Source organism: Microcaecilia unicolor, chromosome 4, assembly GCF_901765095.1.
Source record: "Microcaecilia unicolor chromosome 4, aMicUni1.1, whole genome shotgun sequence".
Lineage (NCBI taxonomy): Eukaryota > Metazoa > Chordata > Amphibia > Gymnophiona > Siphonopidae > Microcaecilia > Microcaecilia unicolor.
This window is the reverse complement of record NC_044034.1, coordinates 5549927-5569799: the sequence shown is the minus strand read 5'-3', so window position 1 is coordinate 5569799 and position 19873 is coordinate 5549927. Positions and strand designations below refer to the sequence as shown.

At 46.2% G+C, this 19873-nt stretch overlaps 1 protein-coding gene across 1 annotated transcript in view; it reads left to right on the top strand.

Annotated features, from left to right (window-relative positions):
* The first annotated feature begins 2062 nt into the window (after positions 1 to 2062).
* Positions 2063 to 19873, top strand: part of LOC115468190 (E3 ubiquitin-protein ligase TRIM39-like) — a 31370-nt gene continuing 13559 nt past the window's right edge. Inside the window, exons 1-3 of the mRNA XM_030199728.1 lie at positions 2063 to 2476; positions 11067 to 11162; positions 13284 to 13514. Of these exons, the coding sequence (XP_030055588.1) occupies positions 2063 to 2476; positions 11067 to 11162; positions 13284 to 13514 (741 nt within the window). The remainder of the gene's footprint in view (positions 2477 to 11066; positions 11163 to 13283; positions 13515 to 19873) is intronic.

The following is a 19873-nucleotide window of genomic DNA, read 5'->3' as shown; positions in this document are numbered from 1 at the left end:
TCTCCGGCACCGCTGCATTGCCTGCCCTGCTTTCTCTTCCCCTCAATTTCACTAAAAGAAGCGTGCCGGACATGAGGGGAAGAGAGAGCAGGGCAGGCAATGTGGTGGCACCTCCGCAGACTAGCACTGGACAAAGTCTTCAGCTGGTGGGCATTGGGGACCCCTGCCAGCCAACCAGGGGCCCAGAGCAAATTGCTCCACCTAGCTACGCCACTGCACTAAATCCAAGTCTGCTTCTATCATTGTAGCCTCTAGATCTAGAAGTTTGATCCATTGGATAAAATCTATGGTAAATCTCAGCAATTTAACAAACTCCTTGGGCTACAGATTTAGCCTTAATCGCAAAAATATGAATACTACTACTACTATTTAGCATTTCTATAGCGCTACAAGGCGTACGCAGCGCTGCACAAACATAGAAGAAAGACAGTCCCTGCTCAAAGAGCTATGTAATAAAAGTGAGCCAAGTATAGGACAATCAAGCCATTGTGACATCACTGATGAGGTTGGCTCTTATTGGTGGACTGAGGCATTATGACATCACACTATTAGCTCTGGTTACAAGAGACTACTACTACAACTATTTAGCATTTCTATAGCGCTACAAGGCATACGCAGCGCTGCACAAACATAGAAGAAAGACAGTCCCTGCTCAAAGAGCTTACAATCTAATAGACAAAAAATAAAGTAAGCAAATCAATGTCATACCTTCCTGAGGGCTATTTACAGTGGTGTGCTGGACGATCTTGCGAACCGGTTGTTGTTCAGGGCGAGCCAGCTCTCCTCCTCCCTCCCTCCCTCCCAGGCTCCGAGTCATACCAAAAGAAGGCAACCACCCTGGTTGTCCAGTGGATTCTTCAGGGCAGGCAGGAAATATCCCCAGCCTTTCCTGCCCGCTGCCGGCGCTGACCCTCCCCTGCTGCCGGATCGCTCTTTAAAAATTGCCGCCGAGACTTCCAGCGGTGGCCTCACGAGACTTCTGCTGAAGTCTTGGAGGCCGCCCTTGTAAGTCTCAATGGCCATTTTGAAGAGCGATGCAGTAGCGTCACGGGAGAGGCAGCACCGGCAGCGGGCAGAAAAGACTGGGGATCTTTCCTGCCTGCCCCGAAGAATCCACTGGACAACCTTGGTGGCTGGAGGGTGGGCAGGGGAGCGAGGAGAATCGCTGGGCATGGGTGGCTGGAGGGGGGGGGCAGGGGAGCGAGGAGAATCACTGGGCATGGGTGGCTGGAGGGGGGGCAGGGGAGAGAGAATTGCTGGGCATGGGTGGCTGGAGGGGGGCAGGGGAGAGAAGAGAATCACTGGGTATGGGTGGCTGGAGGGGGGCAGGGGAGAGAGGAGAGTCGCTGGACATGGGTGGATGGAGGGGAGGGCAGGGGGGAGGAAGGAGATGAGATGAGGGGAAAGGAAGTGAGGAGAAAAACTGCACATGGATGAAGAAAATGGGCAGAAGCTGGATCCACTGGACAGTCAAGTCTGCAGAGGACCAGAAATGAAGAAGAAAGGAGGAAAGTAAAGAAATAATTGGAACGGAAGTCCTGGAAACGGAGTTAAGAGGACAGATAGCAGTAGAATCGGATACTGGGCCAGCATGATCAGAAAAACAATTTGGGGGGGGGGGGCGCAGAGGTGGACCTGGGAAAGAGCCTGTTGTTAAACATTTATCAGCACACCACTGGTTATTTATGTCTTTGGGGCCTTTTTTTTTTACCCATCTTAATAGATCTCTTAACGTCTATCTATCCTATATTTAAAAAAAATTAAACAAACAAAAAAAACCCTTCCTTTCCTCTGACTTGGAGATCTACTGGTTTCTATAAGTTCTATATTTCTGTCCTCCATGGGGAAGGGTCACTGCTGCCCCCCCCCCTTGCAGCTCCCAGACCCTGCTGGGTCTCAGCCACTGAGAAGAATTAGAAAGGGAGGAACTGGGATGCAGGAGGGCAGGATGCAAAGACTCTGAGAAGATCCTGTGCACAGAGCCACGCCTTCTTTTCACAAGCAGTACAAATTGCAATATGAAACTGAAACTGAATTGTCATAGTCATTTCCTGTAGGAATCATGGCTGCTGCAAACCCTGCTGAGAGTCTGCGAGATGAAGCCTCTTGTTCTATCTGTCTGGATTATTTTATAGATCCAGTGACCATAGACTGTGGACACAATTTCTGCCGCTCCTGTATCACTCAGACCTGGGAGAGGAGTGAAACGGACTTCCCCTGTCCCCAGTGCAGGAAAACGTTTCAGCAGAAGAACCTCAGGCCAAACAGGCAGCTGGCAAATATGGTAGAAATAGCGAAAAAGCTCAGTGAATGCTCAGTGAGGCTGAAAGAGGAGAATCTGTGTGAGAAGCATGAAGAGAAACTGAAGCTGTTTTGTGAAGACGATCAGAGAGCAATCTGTGTGGTGTGTGACAGATCCCGAGATCACAGATCTCACACCGTCACCCCCATAGAGGAGGCTGTGCAGGAATACAAGGTGTGTGTATTGAGTCACATAGCTGTAAATTTACCTCTTAAGTCTTACAAAACTAAAAAAAAAAGATTGAATTAGCAGAGCTTTGAAACTTGTGAGAAGCATCAATGATCAGCCCTGACTGCTGTGGAGAAATTGCCTAAAACCAGGGAAAATGGGTTCAATTCCCACCGCAGCTCTTGTGACTCTGGGCAAGTCACTTAACCCTTCATTGCCCCTGGTACAAAATAAGTACCTGTATATAATATGTAAACCCCACAGAAAGGCAGTATATCGAGTCCCACTTCCCTTTCCCTAATTGAGATTCTGGAATGTTGCTACTATTTGAGATTCTGTTGCTACTATTTGAGATTCTGGAATGTTGCTGCTGTTTCAGATTTTGTTGCTACTATTTGAGATTCTGGAATGTTGCTACTATTTGAGATTTTGTTGCTACTATTTGAGATTCTGGAATGTTGCTACTATTTGAGGAGATTCTATATGGCGTGTTGCTGGTGGAGGAGTAGCCTAGTGGTTAGTGCAGCAGCCTTTGGTTCTTGGGAACTGGGTTCCATTCCCACTGCAGCTCTTGTGACTCTGGGCAAGTCACTTAACCCTCCATTGCCCCAGGTACAAAATAAGTACCTGTATATACTATGTAAACCCCACAGAAAGGCAGTATATTGAGTCCCACTTCCCTTTCCCTATTTGAGATTCTGGAATGTTGCTACTATTTGAGATTTTGTTGCTACTATTTGAGATTCTGGAATGTTGCTACTATTTGAGATTCTGGAATGTTGCTGCTATTTGAGGAGATTCTATATGGCGTGTTGCTGGTGGAGGAGTAGCCTAGTGCTTAGTGCAGCAGACTTTGGTTCTGGGGAACTGGGTTCCATTCCCACTGCAGCTCTTGTGACTCTGGGCAAGTCATTTAACCCTCCATTGCTCGAGGTACAGATAAGTACCTGTATATACCATGTAAACTGCTTTGAATGTAGATGCAGAAACCACAGAAAGGTGGTATATCATAGTAACATAGTAGATGACGGCAGAAAAAGACCTGCACGGTCCATCCAGTCTGCCCAACAAGACAACTCATATGTGCTACTTTTTGTGTATACCCTACTTTGATTTGTACCTGTGCTCTTCAGGGCACAGACTGTATAAGTCTGCCCAGCACTATCCCCGCCTCCCAACCACCAGCCCCTCCTCCCAACCTCCGGCTCTGGCACAGACCGTATAAGTCTGCCCAGCACTATCCCCGCCTCCCAACCACCAGCCCCGCCTCCCACCACCGGCTCCCAAGTTCCATTCCCTTGCCTCCATTTGAGATTCTGTTGCTACTATTTGAGATTCTACATGGAATGTTGTTAGTGGAGGAGTAGCCTAGTGGTTAGTGCAGCAGCCTGAAAATGGGGGGGGGGGGGGGGGGGGGACTGGGTTCAGTTCCCACTACAGCTCTTGTGATTCTGGGCAAGTCACTTAACCCTCCATTGCCCTGGGTACAAAATAAATATCTATATAAATAAATCCCACCTTGAACGTTCTGAAGCTCCCTCCAACTGTGGCAGTGAAGTCCTGAACTGCTGTAGTCCTCCTGGCTATTCGGACTACTCACCACCGCCCTCAGCCACGCCCCTTCTGCGACCTACGCCACGCCCCAACTGGACATAAAAAGCACCATGAACGTTCTGAACCACACTTTGAAGCTTCAAAAGTTTGTATGTTCGAAGCTGTGTAACCACTTTTAACCACAGTACATCTGGGCGCCGCCATGATCTGAAACGAGCGTCACAGCTGCAACACACCAATAGGAATACATCAAGGGAGGAGCGTCTGAGGCGAAGGCGTCAATCGCCGTTGCCACGCAACGGAATGCAATCACGCGCCATGCACCTATCAAACAACTCAAACAAAAGAAGGGGCGGACCTACGGCTCGCACAGCACGAGACTACCGCCCAGCTGAGGAGAGAATACCGCTGCCCTGACAGTGCTATCCTGCAGAACCTGCCGCTCCGAACTGCCATCCGAACCCGCACCAACAAACAAAAAAAGTGAACAGACAGCCTCCAGCAGCCTTCGGGATACACACTAACCAAAAAAAAAAAAAACAAGTGAAGAAACAGCCTCCAACAGCCTTCGGGACACACACTAACCCAAAAAAAAAAACCCCCGTGAAGAAACAGCCTCCAGCAGCCGTCGGGACACACACTAACCCCCCCCCCCCAAAAAAAACGTGAAGAAACAGCCTCCAGCAGCCTTCGGGACATACACTAATCAAAAAAAAAAAAAAACCCCTGAAGAAACAGCCTCCAGCAGCCTTCGGGACCCACACTAACAAAACAAAAAAAAAAAAATGTGAATAAACAGCCTCCAGCCGCCTCAACAGGGGACTTCAGAAAAAGCAAAGCAAGAAGATAAAACCAACTGCAGTCTTCTCTGGACGAGGTTCACAGCCGCCCTGAACCGCCCTGATACTGCAGCAGTAACAACAGGGCAAGCTGGATGAGGTTCACAGACACCGATCCTGCAGACAGCAGTGCAACGTGTAAACCAATAGGTACAATTAAGGGGGCAGAAACTTTAAGGGAGGGGGCATGGAACTTGAAGGGGAGACAGACAAACACATGGAGAGGGGGTGAGAGAACAGAATGGGAGGGAAGGGGAGAGGAAAAATTATGCAGATGGAGGGCATAAAGAGAGCACAATCCCTGGATAAAAGAAATAATTCAAAACAGAAACACAGGGGGGGGCACCCTTACATTGCCACTCACAGGAGGGAAGGGGGGAAACTAACAGAAAGGGGGCGACCTGCACTTCACACAGAAGGAGGGGGCCGTGCACACATACACACAGTCTTTCACTCTCTGTGTCACTGTGACACACACTCTCTCGAACACACACACACACACACTCTGTCTCACTGTCACACCCACATTCTCACACAGGCATACACAAAACTCCTTTTTGTTTTCTTTTGTTTACACTTGCACAGCTGATAGCTGGTCGCTGCCTGCCGTGCCCCTCTTCCTTTTTACAAACATTATGCCACTTTTCCTCTTTTTCCCTCTTTTCTTTCTCTACAAACATGACAAGGGGGTTGGAACAGGAGGTCCTGCACAGCTCTCTCCACTGTTGCCACAGGCTAAGCAACAGTTCAGGCACAAGGAGGGGAGGATGAGGGCCAGAACAGGTACACAGACCACAGATGGAGGCGGAGGAGGGGGTCCTGACAGCACAGGTGAAGGGGGGAGGGGCGACCCACAGCCCTGAGAGAAGGGCTGTAGGGACACCTGAAAGGAGGGGGGGAGACTGACCAGACAGGGAGATGAGGGGTCCTGCGACAACACAGTGGCAGACGCAGACGGAGGGGGGTCCTTCCAGCCAACATAGGGAGGGGGGGGGGATGTATCTCCGTCACACACACTATCTCTCACACACACTCTCTCTCTCTCTCTCTCACACACACTGACTGTCTCTCTCACTCTCTAACACTGTCTACAACACACACTATGTCTCACACTCGATCACATTCACTCTCTATGTGTCACACAGTCACTGTCAAACACTCTATCACTCTCATACACTCTCGCTCTCGCTCACATACCCACTCAAACACACTGTCAATCTCACACACACACTCTCTAACAGACACACTTGCAGCCACACACATTCAATCTGTCTCTCTCACAAAGTCACTCTCACACACACACTCTCTCAAACATACACACTCCGAGGAAAACCTTGCTAGCGCCCGTTTCATTTGTGTCGGAAACGGGCCTTATTTACTAGTTTAAATATATTATGTAAACTGCTTTAATTGTACCCACAGAAAGGCGATATATTAGAAATGCAGAGCTTCATGTCAGACTACATTTTTTAATATATTATTTGTTTTGCCTTTGATGATAATGATTGTGTACATATTGGATATTATCCACTTAGAAGATCGGATAGAGCGGAATATAAATATTATAAAGAAATAAATGTAGTGTCCCCTTCAAGTCCATCCTGGCTGGAGCCTCCAGAGGCCAATCTCCATCGGTCTGTTACTCACATGGTGCTTGGTGCCTCCACCTGGGGATAAAAAGCGGGAGGTGGTGGAAACGAAAACGGTAACGGAATTCAAACATGCGTGGGATAAACATAAAGGAATTCTGCTCAGAAGGAATGGATCCTAAGGAGCTTAGACGAGATTGGGTGGCAAAGCCGGTGGCAGGAGACGGAGTTGGTGCTGGGCAGACTTATACGGTCTGTGCCAGAACCGGTGGTGGGAGGCGGGGCTGGTGGTTTGGAGGTGGGGATAGTGCTGGGCAGACTTATACGGTCTGTGCTAGAGTTGGTGGTGGGAGGCGGGGATAGTGTTGGGCAGACTTATACGGTCTGTGCCTGAGCTGGTGGTGGGAGGTGGGAGGCGGGACTGGAGGTTTGGAGGCGGGGATAGTGCTGGGCAGACTTATACGGTCTATGCCAGAACCGGTGGTGGGAGGCGGGGCTGGTGGTTTGGAGGCGGGGATAGTGCTGGGCAGACTTATACGGTCTGTGCCAGAGCCGGTGGTGGGAGGCGGGACTGGTGGTTTGGAGGCGGGGATAGTGCTGGGCAGACTTATACGGTCTATGCCAGAACCGGTGGTGGGAGGCGGGGCTGGTGGTTTGGAGGCGGGGATAGTGCTGGGCAGACTTATACGGTCTGTGCCAGAACCGGTGGTGGGAGGCGGGGCTGGTGGTTGGGAGGCGGGGATAGTGCTGGGCAGACTTATACGGTCTGTGCCAGAGCCGGTGGTGGGAGGCGGGACTGGTGGTTTGGAGGCGGGGATAGTGCTGGGCAGACTTATACGGTCTATGCCAGAACCAGTGGTGGGAGGCGGGGCTGGTGGTTTGGAGGCGGGGATAGTGCTGGGCAGACTTATACGGTCTGTGCCAGAACCGGTGGTGGGAGGCGGGGCTGGTGGTTGGGAGGCGGGGATAGTGCTGGGCAGACTTATACGGTCTGTGCCCGGAAAAGAACAGGTACAAATCAAGGTAAGGTATACACAAAAAGCAGCACATGTGAGTTTATCTTGTTGGGCAGACTGGATGGACCGCGCAGGTCTTTTTCTGCCGTCATCTACTATGTTACTATGGACTATGGATTACCCTTTTCTCCCCCCCCCCCCCCCAAGGAAAAAAATAAAGACCGCTGTGAACAGGGCTGGCTAATAAATTAAACAGGTTTTATTGAATTATATGCATTGGTCTCTATATACACCTCTTATCCACTTAAGAAATGAGGATGTCTTAATAACGTAGTAGATGATGGCAGATAAAGACCTGTATGGTCCATCCAGTCTGCCCAACAAGATAAACTCATTTTACATTGTATGAGCTACTTTATATGTATACCTGACCTTGATCTGCCCTTGCCATTTTCATGGCACATATAGTAGAAGTCTGCCCAGCACTAGATTTGCTTCCCAATTACCGGTGTTGCCACCCAATCTCTGCTAAGCTTCTGTGGATCCACTCCTTCTGAACAGGTTCATTCTTATGGCATTGATTCACTTACCATAGACGAACACCAACCATCTTGTTACTTCGGGAGGAGCCAAGATGGCGGACGTGGCTTGTTGGAGCTCCTCGAGGCTCTCTGGAATGCCTTTTGCTTGATATATTCTATTCTTAAATATTTCCTTATTATTTTATACTCAAAATGCCACATACCAAGCGAAAGGGGGTAGTCAAACGTTTGCCGTCCACAGTTGAGCCTGCCCGATTAGTTCAGACGACTCTCGAGTGCTTTACCACAAGCACGCCGCGGAACAAGGAGCCGAGGAACCCTGCTGTGGGAACGTCCGATGAAGCGGCGATTCCCCTGGGGCATGAAACCACTCTGTCCTCGCCCGATCTCAACCCCCCTCCGTGCCCTGCAGAGTCCAGGATAGAGGCGGAGTTCTTAACGACGTCTGAAAGCGGCGCCGAGCAGTACTCTTTGGACGGCGCTTCTCCTGGAATGGCTGCAGTGGAAGTTCAATAGGAGCTTTCGGTTCCCGTGGAGGTGACCCTGAGTAGTATATGGGCAATGTTGCAACATCTAAATAGAACTACTCTTAAAACTGCTTCAGAAACTACTTCCCTGGTGGTTAAAGTGGACTCTCTCAATGAAGCAATTGAGAAAGTGCGCCAAGAGGTAAACTCACAGAGAAAAGATTTTCAACAAGATATAAATACTTTAAAAAATGTAACAGAGAGTTTGATTAAGGACAAAGTTATATTACATAATAAATTAGACCAACTGGAAAATTATAATAGACGACTTAATTTGAGAATTATAAACTTTCCAAAGATCCAGGAATTAAGTGCTCTCGAACTCTTTAAAAAATATCTGACTGAGATTCTCAACTTCTCCTCTGAAATGATTCCTCCGATTAATAAGTTGTATTATCTCCCATTACCGCAAACAGAGGAGCAAAAGAGGAAATCAGAGAAACAAGCTGTACAAGCAAAGGGATTACAAGATTTGACTTTATTCTTGGAACAGAGTTTGACGGAAGTTCAAACGCGTTCTACTTTGTTGGTATCCTTTATTTTTGAAAGAGATGTTAACTCTATCTTTAAGTTGTATTTTAGAAATGCCTTAAAAGAATTTTTGGGTGCTCGTGTTTGGATATATCCAGATGTAACAAGAACAACTCAAGATAAGCGTAGAAAATTCCTAGCATTGAGAGAAGAGACTAAGCTACTAGGTGCTACCTTTTTATTATCTTATCCCTGTAAGTGTTTGTTAAAATATAAAGGAAATAAGTATACCTTTTTTGATCCGGAACAGCTTAAGAGTTTTGTTAATTTAAAGAAATTGCCCAGGGACCCTCAGGTGAAGGTTTTGAGAGTAATGTATAAATACCGTGGCTTAAACGTCCAGGCCTTATTTCTTTTGAATTTTTGCGTATAATGTGTTCTTCATAACTTTCTAGATCCTTCCCCTTTTTTTAGTGGTCTAAGAAGAGAATTTAAAATGTATTTTTTTTTTCCTATAGAAATGCCTTTAAATTTACTTTGCTCTCATGTTACTTATGCAAGGTAATGCTTGTGTGTTAAATGCAAAATTTATAAATAAATAAATAAAATAAAAAAAAAAAAACCATCTTGTTACTTAACCTCTTTAAACCAGTATATCAAATATTTTCTAAACTGTGCACTCAAACCAACAGCTTCTTTTCCACCCTTTTAACCCCCTTCAGTCTTGATGGTCAGGGTAGTAGCTGTAAGCCCTTCCCAGTCTGTGTGTGGGCGTGGCTGTGTTGCCTAAGTAACATAACATAGTAACATAGTAGATGACGGCAGAAAAAGACCCGCAAGGTCCACCCAGTCTGCCCAGTAAGATAAACTTACATGTGCCATTTTTTGTGTATACCCTACCTTGATTTGTACCTGTCTTTTTCAGAGTACAGACCGTATAAGTCTGCCCAGCACTATCTCCGCCTCCCAACCACTAGCCCCGCCTCCCACCACTGGCTCTGGCACAGACCGTATAAGTCTGCCCAGCACTATCCCCACCCCCCAACCACCCGCCCCACCTCCCACCACCAGCTCTGGCACAGACCGTATAAGTCTGCCCAGCACTATCCCTGCCCCCCCAACCACCAGCCCCGCCTCCCACCACCGGCTCTGGCACAGACCGTATAAGTCTGCCCAGTACTATCCCCGCCTCCCAACCTCTCTGCTCATTTCCTTGTAAGTCCACGCTCTCTCCCAGTCCCCTCAGACCTTACCCCTCTGCTTGTTGGACTGCTGGCTGCTGGCCTTCCAGGCTGGCTGCTGCTCCTTCTTCTGCCCTGAGCTGCTCCCAGATGCCTCTTTACCTCTAAGGGTACTCTGCCTGCTGGGGTCTACAACTACCAGTAACAGGGTTTCTGCACTAGAGAGAGCTGCTTCCCATTCCTATCTCAGCCAGAACCATCAGCGATGGCTCAGTGTAAGACAAACTCTTTTTTTCCCCAAAGTGAGTTCCCAGCCATGCCACCAATCTCCCCCTCCCCTAAACTTTGGGGAGCATGTTTTCCAATTCCCTTATTCTGATCCAGCTCTCTACATTCAGTGTGTAATGTGTAAAAGAGCTCCCATCATTCTGCCTGTCTGTCTTCATTTACATGTAGGTAGAGCTGTGGGACCCATCCCCCTCCTCCGAAGGTAGCAATGTTCAGACAGCTACCAGGCAAGCAAACTGACATGTCACCTTAGAAAGAATAAACCTGTTTGGGTTTTAAAAGAGTGGAGGAGTGGCCTAGTGGTTAGGGTGGTGAACTTTGGTCCTGAGGAACTGAGTTCAATTCCCGGCTTAGGCAGCTCCTTGTGACTCTGGGCAAGTCACTTAACCCTCCATTGCCTGCCGCATAGAGCCTGCCATGAGTGGGAAAGTGCGGGGTACAAATGTAAAAAAAAAAAGCACCCCAACTCTCCTTAAATCTCATTAAACCCACCTACGAAGGGGGTGTCATAAATAAATATTCTATCCCCTTTACATTCAGAATTCAGTCATTATCTAAAGTGGAAAGTATATCTTACATTTACCATTAAGTCTGAAATTGTGGTTGTCAAAATAATCATGTTCTAACCAAAGGTGTTTAATGTTCACAGGAAAAACTTAAAATACACCTGGAGACTCTGAGAAAGGATCTGGAAGATCTTCTGAAGTTTAAATCTACTGAAGAGAAGAAAGCTGAAGAGCTGAAGGTGGGTGTCTGTGTCTCCTTCTGAGCCAGTTTCTGCAGGGTTTTTTGTTCCTCTCACTACATCAGTCCCCTGAATCATTTGAATAAGAGAATAATGGAATTCAATCTGCCTCGTTACTTATAGTATGGAAACTATTTCTTGGTTTCTTATTGGCTGAGAACAGGCAGATTCTGGATCTGTACATTTCTATTCACTCAGGCTTAGTTCTGTCCTGTGGTATTTTAACTGAGTTGCAGAATACAGATTTCAGTCTTCAATAAACTCATGTGAAGTGGGAGCTTCTAACTAATGTAATCATTTCTTTTCAGTAACTTTCGATTGGTTACTGACAGCTCCAGGATACAGTTTTGGATTCTGTATCCTCTGGTGTCGCAAAGCTGAGCAGGGCAGAACTGCAGCTGAAGCAAAGTGGCTGGAAGGGCTCATCAGGGCCTATCAGCCAAAGATGGCGCAAAGCCAATGAGTGATGAAGCGGTGGGAGCCTGTGCTACAACTTCCCCACCGCTCCACCTTCCCTTCAGTGGCAGCACTGGGAGCATGTTCAGATCTCATGCGTGGCGAGATCACGTTAAGATGTGCTGCTTTGTGACCACGCATTTTGAGTAGGCTCACAGAGATGCCATTGAAGAGAAGGTAGATCGGTGGAGAACCACCACACAGGTTCTCACCACTCAACAGAATGTTGAAAACTTAAGTGGCCAGATGTTGGGGGAGGAAAGGGAAGGAGGCAGAGGCTAGTTACTAGAAGGGGAAAGAGGACAATGAGATGCTAAAATGAATGAATACTGAGGAAGGAAGGGAATGGGGAGAGGCTAGGAGAGGATGCCAAGGAAGAGAGAAATGGAAGGCTGGTAGTCCAAGCAGACTTGTCTTCTGCTCACTTAGAAAAGCTATTGGCACAACAGTACCAGGCTGGGCACAACATGCCTGGGAAGAGAGAGTGAGAGGGAGATGCTGGGCAGGGGATGAAGGAGATAGTAAAAGAGGGTATCCTGCTGGACACAGTGACAGAGGGAGTTGCTGGGAAAAGACTGGGGTGGGAAGAGGAGGGAGGCTATGCAGGAGTGACCACTGTTAAAGGAAGAAACCCTGTACCAGAGCCGGATAGTAGGAGGGTGCTGGAACCACTGGAAGTTGGAGCTGGGTTGGACCTTGGGGTCATCTTTGACTCTTCTCTCTCCTTCTCTGCTCATATCCAGCAGATTGCCAAGACCTGTCGTTTCTTTCTTTACAACATCCGTAAAATCCGCCCCTTTCTTTCCGAGCACTCTACCAAAACCCTCATCCACACCCTTGTCACCTCTCGTTTAGACTACTGCAATCTGCTTCTTGCTGGCCTCCCACTTAGTCACCTCTCCCCTCTCCAATCAGTTCAAAACTCTGCTGCCCGTCTCGTTTTCTGCCAGGGTCGCTGTACTCATACTACCCCTCTCCTCAAGACCCTTCACTGGCTTCCTATCCGTTTTCGCATCCTGTTCAAACTTCTTCTACTAACCTATAAATGTACTCACTCTGCTGCTCCCCAGTATCTCTCCACACTCGTCCTTCCCTACACCCCTTCCCGTGCACTCCGCTCCATGGATAAATCCTTCTTATCTGTTCCCTTCTCCACTACTGCCAACTCCAGACTTCGCGCCTTCTGTCTCGCTGCACCCTACGCCTGGAATAAACTTCCTGAGCCCCTACGTCTTGCCCCATCCTTGGTCACCTTTAAATCTAGACTGAAAGCCCACCTCTTTAACATTGCTTTTGACTCGTAACCACTTGTAATCACTCGCCTCCACCTACCCTCCTCTCTTCCTTCCCGTTCACATTAATTGATTTGATTTGCTTACTTTATTTATTTTTTGTCTATTAGATTGTAAGCTCTTTGAGCAGGGACTGTCTTTCTTCTATGTTTGTGCAGCGCTGCGTACGCCTTGTAGCGCTATAGAAATGCTAAATAGTAGTAGTAGGGTGGGGGAGGGTACAAGGCTGAAGATTCACCTGTAGAGCTCAGTATCCTTGCACTGGCCCTGCTGTTCTGTTAAGATATTTCTTGTTCATTTGCAGGATCTGAATCTAGAGCTCTGGGTATCAAAATCAGTGTTACTGAGAATTATCTTTCCTTGTTTAATCCAGAGTGAGACAGAGATCAGAAGACAGAAAGCGGAGTACGAGTTTGCAGAGTTACACCAGCTTCTGGATAAAGAGAAGCAGATCTTTCTCTTGAGCCTGGAGGAGGAAGAGAAGAAGATTCTCCAGAGAATGAGGGAAAATATGACCCAGCTAGAACAGCAAAGCTTCGCCCTCAAGCAGCTGATCTCCGAGATAGAAGAGAAAAGTCAGCAGCCGGCCAACGAGTTACTGAAGGTGAGATTAACAAATATATTTCTAAGGAAGATACAGATCTGCCAGGAGGAATCCAGGAATTCAAATAGCTAAGAAGGTTAGGGCTCTTCAGCTTGGAGAAGAGGCGGCTGAGGGGTGATATGATAGAAGTCTACAAGGTAATGAGCGGAGTAGAGCGGACAGATGTCAAGCGTTTGTTTACCATTTCAAACAACAACAAAACCAGGGGACACAAGATGAAGCTAGAATATGGTAGATTTAAAACAAATAGGAGAAAGTTTTTCTTTACTCAGCGTGTAGTTAGACTCTGGAACTCGTTGCCGGAGAATGTAGTGACAGCAGCTGGCCTTACGGAATTTAAAGGGGGTTTGGACAGATTCCTGAGGGAAAAGTCCATTGAACATTATTTTTTTTTTGTGTGTGTGGGGGGGGGGGGGGGGGGGGTTTGCCGGGTTCTTGAAGCCTGGATTGGCCACTGTCGGAGACAGGATGCTGGGCTTGATGGACCCTTGGCGGTGCTTATGTTCTTATGTTCTAAGTGTCTTAAAGTAATGGGGACCAAACCATTATGCAGCCAGCACTAGGTTGACTGTTTGAGGGCTTCTAAATACATTTCGGAGGTTTTTATGGCCAAATCCTTCTGATAGCAAGGTCAAACCATCTAGCCTAGTAAAGAGCTAAGGGTAATGCATTTGATATATAGTAGAGTCTCAATTATCCAACGTAAACGGGACTGAAAAGTTGGTAATACAGAAAACACGATTAATCCATGCATAATGCATAAATAAAAGGCATAGGGACCCTTTTAGTAAGGCGCGGTAGACTTAACTTGTGCTAAAAGGACACTACCGCAGGACATGCTGAGGCGTCTTGCGCTAGTTTCCCTCTCAGCGCGTGCTAATCCTGCACTATAGAAAATGTCTTTTTTTTTCCAGCGCGAGATGCGTGCTCACGGGCAGAAAGTAAACATGGCTGCGCTATTTGGGTAGTGCGGGCACATTACCATGGGGTACGCAATTAACGCAGGAGTAGCGTGGGAACCCTTACCGCCTCCTAAAGAGGTGGCAGTTAGGGCTCCTGCAGTATTGGCCACAGGCTAATGGGGAAATTAGCAGTGGCCATTGTGGCTATTTCAAGAAAATATGGCAAGACGTTTTACTGTGGCACTAAAAGTGGCCACAGTGTGAGGAAAAGCCACGCGCTGACACCAGCGCTGACCACTTTTGACCACTTAAAACATCAAAGGCTTGCAGATAGTCTACTGCCGCCAAAGTAACACACTCAACAGAAAAGTAGACGCAACGTTCACTTAAACTTAATGTAAAGAGGGGGAAAAGTCTCATATTGTCACCGGGACACGATAATGATATGTAGGTGAAGCCCACTCGTGACTGGTAAAATCAATGACAAAACTCCCCACCTTCCAAAAACTGCATATTTATGTTTTTTATGTGCAATTTTTAAACTTTTAATGTCTGAATTCTAATTTTATATTCTCTCCAAATTACACCATAGTTTGGTACAAAACAGTCGAACAGAATGACCGGCAGTTAGCACAAAAAAAATGCAAAAGTGCAATGTCGCTTACCTGCTTGGTAAAAGGACCCCATAAGTATCTGCTTTTCAAATATTGTTTATTAAACGTTATTCAGTAATAAACTTTTGACAGTATAGCGGGGGCGTAGCCAGACCTGATGGTGGGAGGGGGCCAGAACCCGAGGTTGGGGGCACATTTTGAGTGCTGCGCCGCCCCCCCCCTCCACCATACCACACCTTGCCTCGCCTCCTCGCCCCCCCCCCCCACAGCCTCGCCTCCTTGCCCCAACCACCGCCTCGCCTCGCCCCCTCACAAACAAATCCCTTTGCTGGCGGGGGTTCTTCAGCGCGGTCTGCAGCGCAGCCGCGTTCTCTGCCTGCCCCCTGCTCTTCTTTCTTCTTGCTTCTCCTGTGCACGCTGACGCTGAGCGTCAGCGTGCACAGGAGGAGCGAGAAGAAAGAAGAGCAGGGGGCAGGCAGCAAATGCAGCTACACCAGAGACTGCATTGAAGAAGGCTTTGGCTGGCGGGGGTTGGGAGCCCGGATGAAATTTGCAGGGGCCCAGGCCCCCGTGGCCCCCCCATAGCTACGCCCCTGCAGTATAGCACATGTGCTTGTTCTAAACAGACATTTGTAAAGAAATACTGAATAATACAATTGTATATCTGGTCCCTTGAAACATCTTCTTTTTTTAATAAGGTGATGAAATTTTGATTTGAATGTGATGAATTCCTCAGAGTCTATTGACATTATTTCCCCAGAAATATTGAGCTGTCTTATTCCATATCTCTTTTTTTTTTTTTAATTTATAAAGGTCTTTATTTAGCATTGACAAAATAAGGTGGCATTCCACAAAGCAACATAGGTAATTCAGAACTTGATAGGTAACATAGTCCAACTAGTCACCTGTAAATTATAGTAAACCAATACAACCATCAATGCTGCAACAGGTACCCCTTGAACCTCAAAATTTTTGACCCATTTACATTTTATGATATTTATATAAACCTTCCCTTTCCAGCAATCAAGCCACCCAACACTAGCAGTGAAATCAGGGTCACCTTCGTTGACTTCCTGTCGGAATAACGGAGCTTTCTGTTGCAATATAGACCCTGTTATTGTCAAGCCCTTGTCTCTTTGCTGTGTGAACCACAGGAATAAAGCTTCACTCACCCTCTCATATTCACATTTTCTCATAGTTTTTCTACTGTTCAGTGAAAAACTTGAGCCCCATTTCTCCAGCTCACGGCGTTGCTTTATCCAGTCAATAACGGTGACTCTCCCCACTCCAAATTCATTTTCAATATTTTTTAGATGGATTCATCCTTATCTATTCTTTTTATAGCGTCAAGTTTCTGCTTTATAGGCAAAACAACTTCTATCATCTTTTGACCGACCATTTCAGAGAGAGCAGAGTATCAGGTGGACACTGATTTCATGCTTTTTCATTATCATATTACCCAAGATCCTTCTGTAATACTAAATTGTTTGATTCTTATATATCTCCACTATCCATGATGTATTGTAAGCCACATTGAGCCTGCAAAGAGGTGGGAAAATGTGGGATACAAATGCAATAAATAAATAAATAAAATCTTGTACGTAATAAAAGTGCTGCACATGTTACAGAAGAAACAAGAATAAAATTCACTGTGTACAAGAATCTTACCAAGCAAGTGCCTTTGCAGAGAAAGCAGGGTCTCAGGTCAATAAAACATGGTGCCAGGTCCAAAAATTGCTGCCGTTTGTCTGAATACGACGGTACAAAAGAGGAAGAGAAGCCGTGTGCAGAATTATTGTTAGTAATATGTAATTTATCTTTAAAATCCATCATTTTTTTTTTTTTGTTATATTTGTTCCCCGCACTTTCCCACTCATGGCAGGCTCAATGCAGCTTACATGGGGCAATGGAGAGTTAAGTGACTTGCCCAGAGTCACAAGGAGCTGCCTGTGCCTGAAGTGGGAATCCAACTCAGTTCCCCAGGACCAAAGTCCACCACCGGCCCTTGCAGATCACCAATGTGGCCACCTGCGCAGCCTTCTACATGGAATGTTGCTAGTGGAATTCTAGATTCCATGTAGAATCTCCAATAGTAGCAACATTCCATGTAGAATCTCCAATAGTATCTATTTTATTTTTGTTACATTTGTTACATTTGTACCCTGCGCTTTCCCACTCATGGCAGGCTCAATGCGGCTTACATGGGGCAATGGAGGGTTAAGTGACTCACAGAAACAGAAGCCTGCGCAGCCTTCTACATGGAATGTTGCTAGTGGAATAGCTTGTACACACAAACCAGGACTTATAGCCACCAACTTCAAGAGAGTGCTGTAAAACAGTTTACACCAGTATAATATTATAGAAATATTTTTTATGTGTATAGAGTACCCTCAGATATTCACCACTATAACTGCAGTCAATAATGCTGCTACAAAGTGGCATAGCATTTCTTTCATCAGGTAACTCTAACAAATTTTTTGGGGAGAGTTTGATATAATAACCACTGGATATAATAACCAAAGTAGAGAAGATGGTATACATCAACCTTGCGGTACTTGCCAATTTTGCAGTCAAACTTACAGCATGACACAGTGGACTCATCAACAAACGTCACGAACATTCAAACTAAGATATAACACGATGTGCACTACATCTTTTGTGGTCTACATTATTGAATGCCCTTGCCATTTGTATTATGTAGGGCGCACCATAAGACATATGAGGGTGAGGTTAATAGAACATAAAAGCAGATTATCTACAAAAACTATGACAGCTCCTATGGTTGCCCATTGTGAGCAATTTAAACATACATTTGCAGATTTACGGTGGTTTATCATTGATCATGTCCCTGTTCGGATGAATAGCATGGATCGGGCCACTGCATTAGCTAGACGTGAGCAGTGGTGGATCTTTACTTTACAGACAATGAACCCTCAGGGGCTCAATGAAAATGTGGAATGGAACACTATAATTTGATCTGGAGTGGCTTGTAGAGATGCCTGCAACTCGTCTTTCTGTCTGTTTTTGAGTAGTTAGCATAAAGTTAGTTGTGATCATGACGTTATTTCCGACCTTACATGGATGCGGATGCTTTATAAGCCACAGGGGATAAGCAGGTCTTGCTTTGTCTTGTGGATTGCTTGAGAGAAGAAAACAAGGAGGAAGAAAAGATTTATGCAGCCTTAACCCTTGTCCCTGAGGAAAGTGATTGAAACCCCGCGGAGTCGGGCGGTTTCAGGGGAAGGCAACTGACGAATGTTTTAGCAAGGCAAGATAGTTCTGCCTGGAAGGCAAGAACTTAAGAGATAAGTGCACAGTTTTCACCTAGTATATACAATTTTAAAAGTAATAAGTGATTTTATAGCACTGAGGTGATTGGGAAGCATATAAATGAGCATATGTTGCTCTCCCCAAAAATTTGTTAGAGTTACCTGATGAAAGAAATGCTATGCCACTTTGTAGCAGCATTATTGACTGCAGTTATAGTGGTGAATATCTGAGGGTACTCTATACACATAAAAAATATTTCTATAATATTATACTGGTGTAAACTGTTTTACAGCACTCTCTTGAAGTTGGTGGCTATAAATCCTGGTTTGTGTGTACAAGTTATTGAATGTTACCAGAGACATTGATATTGTGGATTCGTTTTCTGCTAGTGGAATAGCAACATTCCATGTAGAATCTCCAATAGTAGCAACATTCCATGTAGAATCTCCAATAGTATCTATTTTATTTTTGTTACATTTGTACCCTGCGCTTTCCCACTCATGGCAGGCTCAATGCAGCTTACATGGGGCAGTGGAGGGTTAAGTGACTTGCCCAGAGTCACAAGGAGCTGCCTGTGCCTGAAGTGGGAATCCAACTCAGTTCCTCAGGACCAAAGTCCACCACCCTAACCACTAGGCCACTCCTCCACTGTTGCTACTATTGGAGATTCTACATGGAATGTTGCTATTCCACTAGCAACATTCCATTTAGAATCTCCAATAGTATCTATTTTATTTTTGTTACATTTGTACCCTGCGCTTTCCCACTCATGGCAGGCTCAATGCGGCTTACATGGGGCAATGGAGGGTTAAGTGACTTGCCCAGAGTCACAAGGAGCTGCCTGTGCCTGAAGTGAGAATTGAACTCAGTTCCTCAGGACCAAAGTCCACCACCCTAACCACTAGGCCACTCCTCCACTCCATGGTACTGGAAGATTGGAGGGTGGCCAATGTAACGTCGATTTTTAAAAAAGGTTCCAGAGGAGATCCTGGAAACTATAGACCGGTGAGTCTGACGTTGGTGCTGGGCAAAATGGTAGACTATTATAAAGAACAAAATTCAGAGCATATTCAAAAGCATGGATTAATGAGACAAAGTCAACATGGATTTAGTGAGGGGAAATCTTGCATCACCAATCTACTACATTTCTTTGAAGGGGTGAACAAACATGTGGATAAAGGTGAGCCAGTTGTGTATCTGGATTTTCAGAAGGTGTTGGACAAAGTACCTCATGAAAGACTCCAGAGGAAATTGGAGAGTCATGCGATAGGAGGTAATGGCCCATTGTGGATTAAAAACTGGTTAAAAAGATAGAAAACAGAGAGTAGGGTTAAATGGTCAGTATTCTCAATGGAGAAGTGTAGTTAGTGGGGTCCCGCAGCGGTCTGTGATGGGACTGCTGCTTTTTAACATATTTATAAATGATCTAGAGATGGGAGGTAATTAAATTTGCTGACGACACAAAGTTATTCAAAGTTGTTAAATCGCAAGAGGACCTTATGAGACTGGCAGACTGGGCATCCAAATGGCAGATGATGTTTACCCCACTGTTTTACTAAGCTACGCTAGCGGC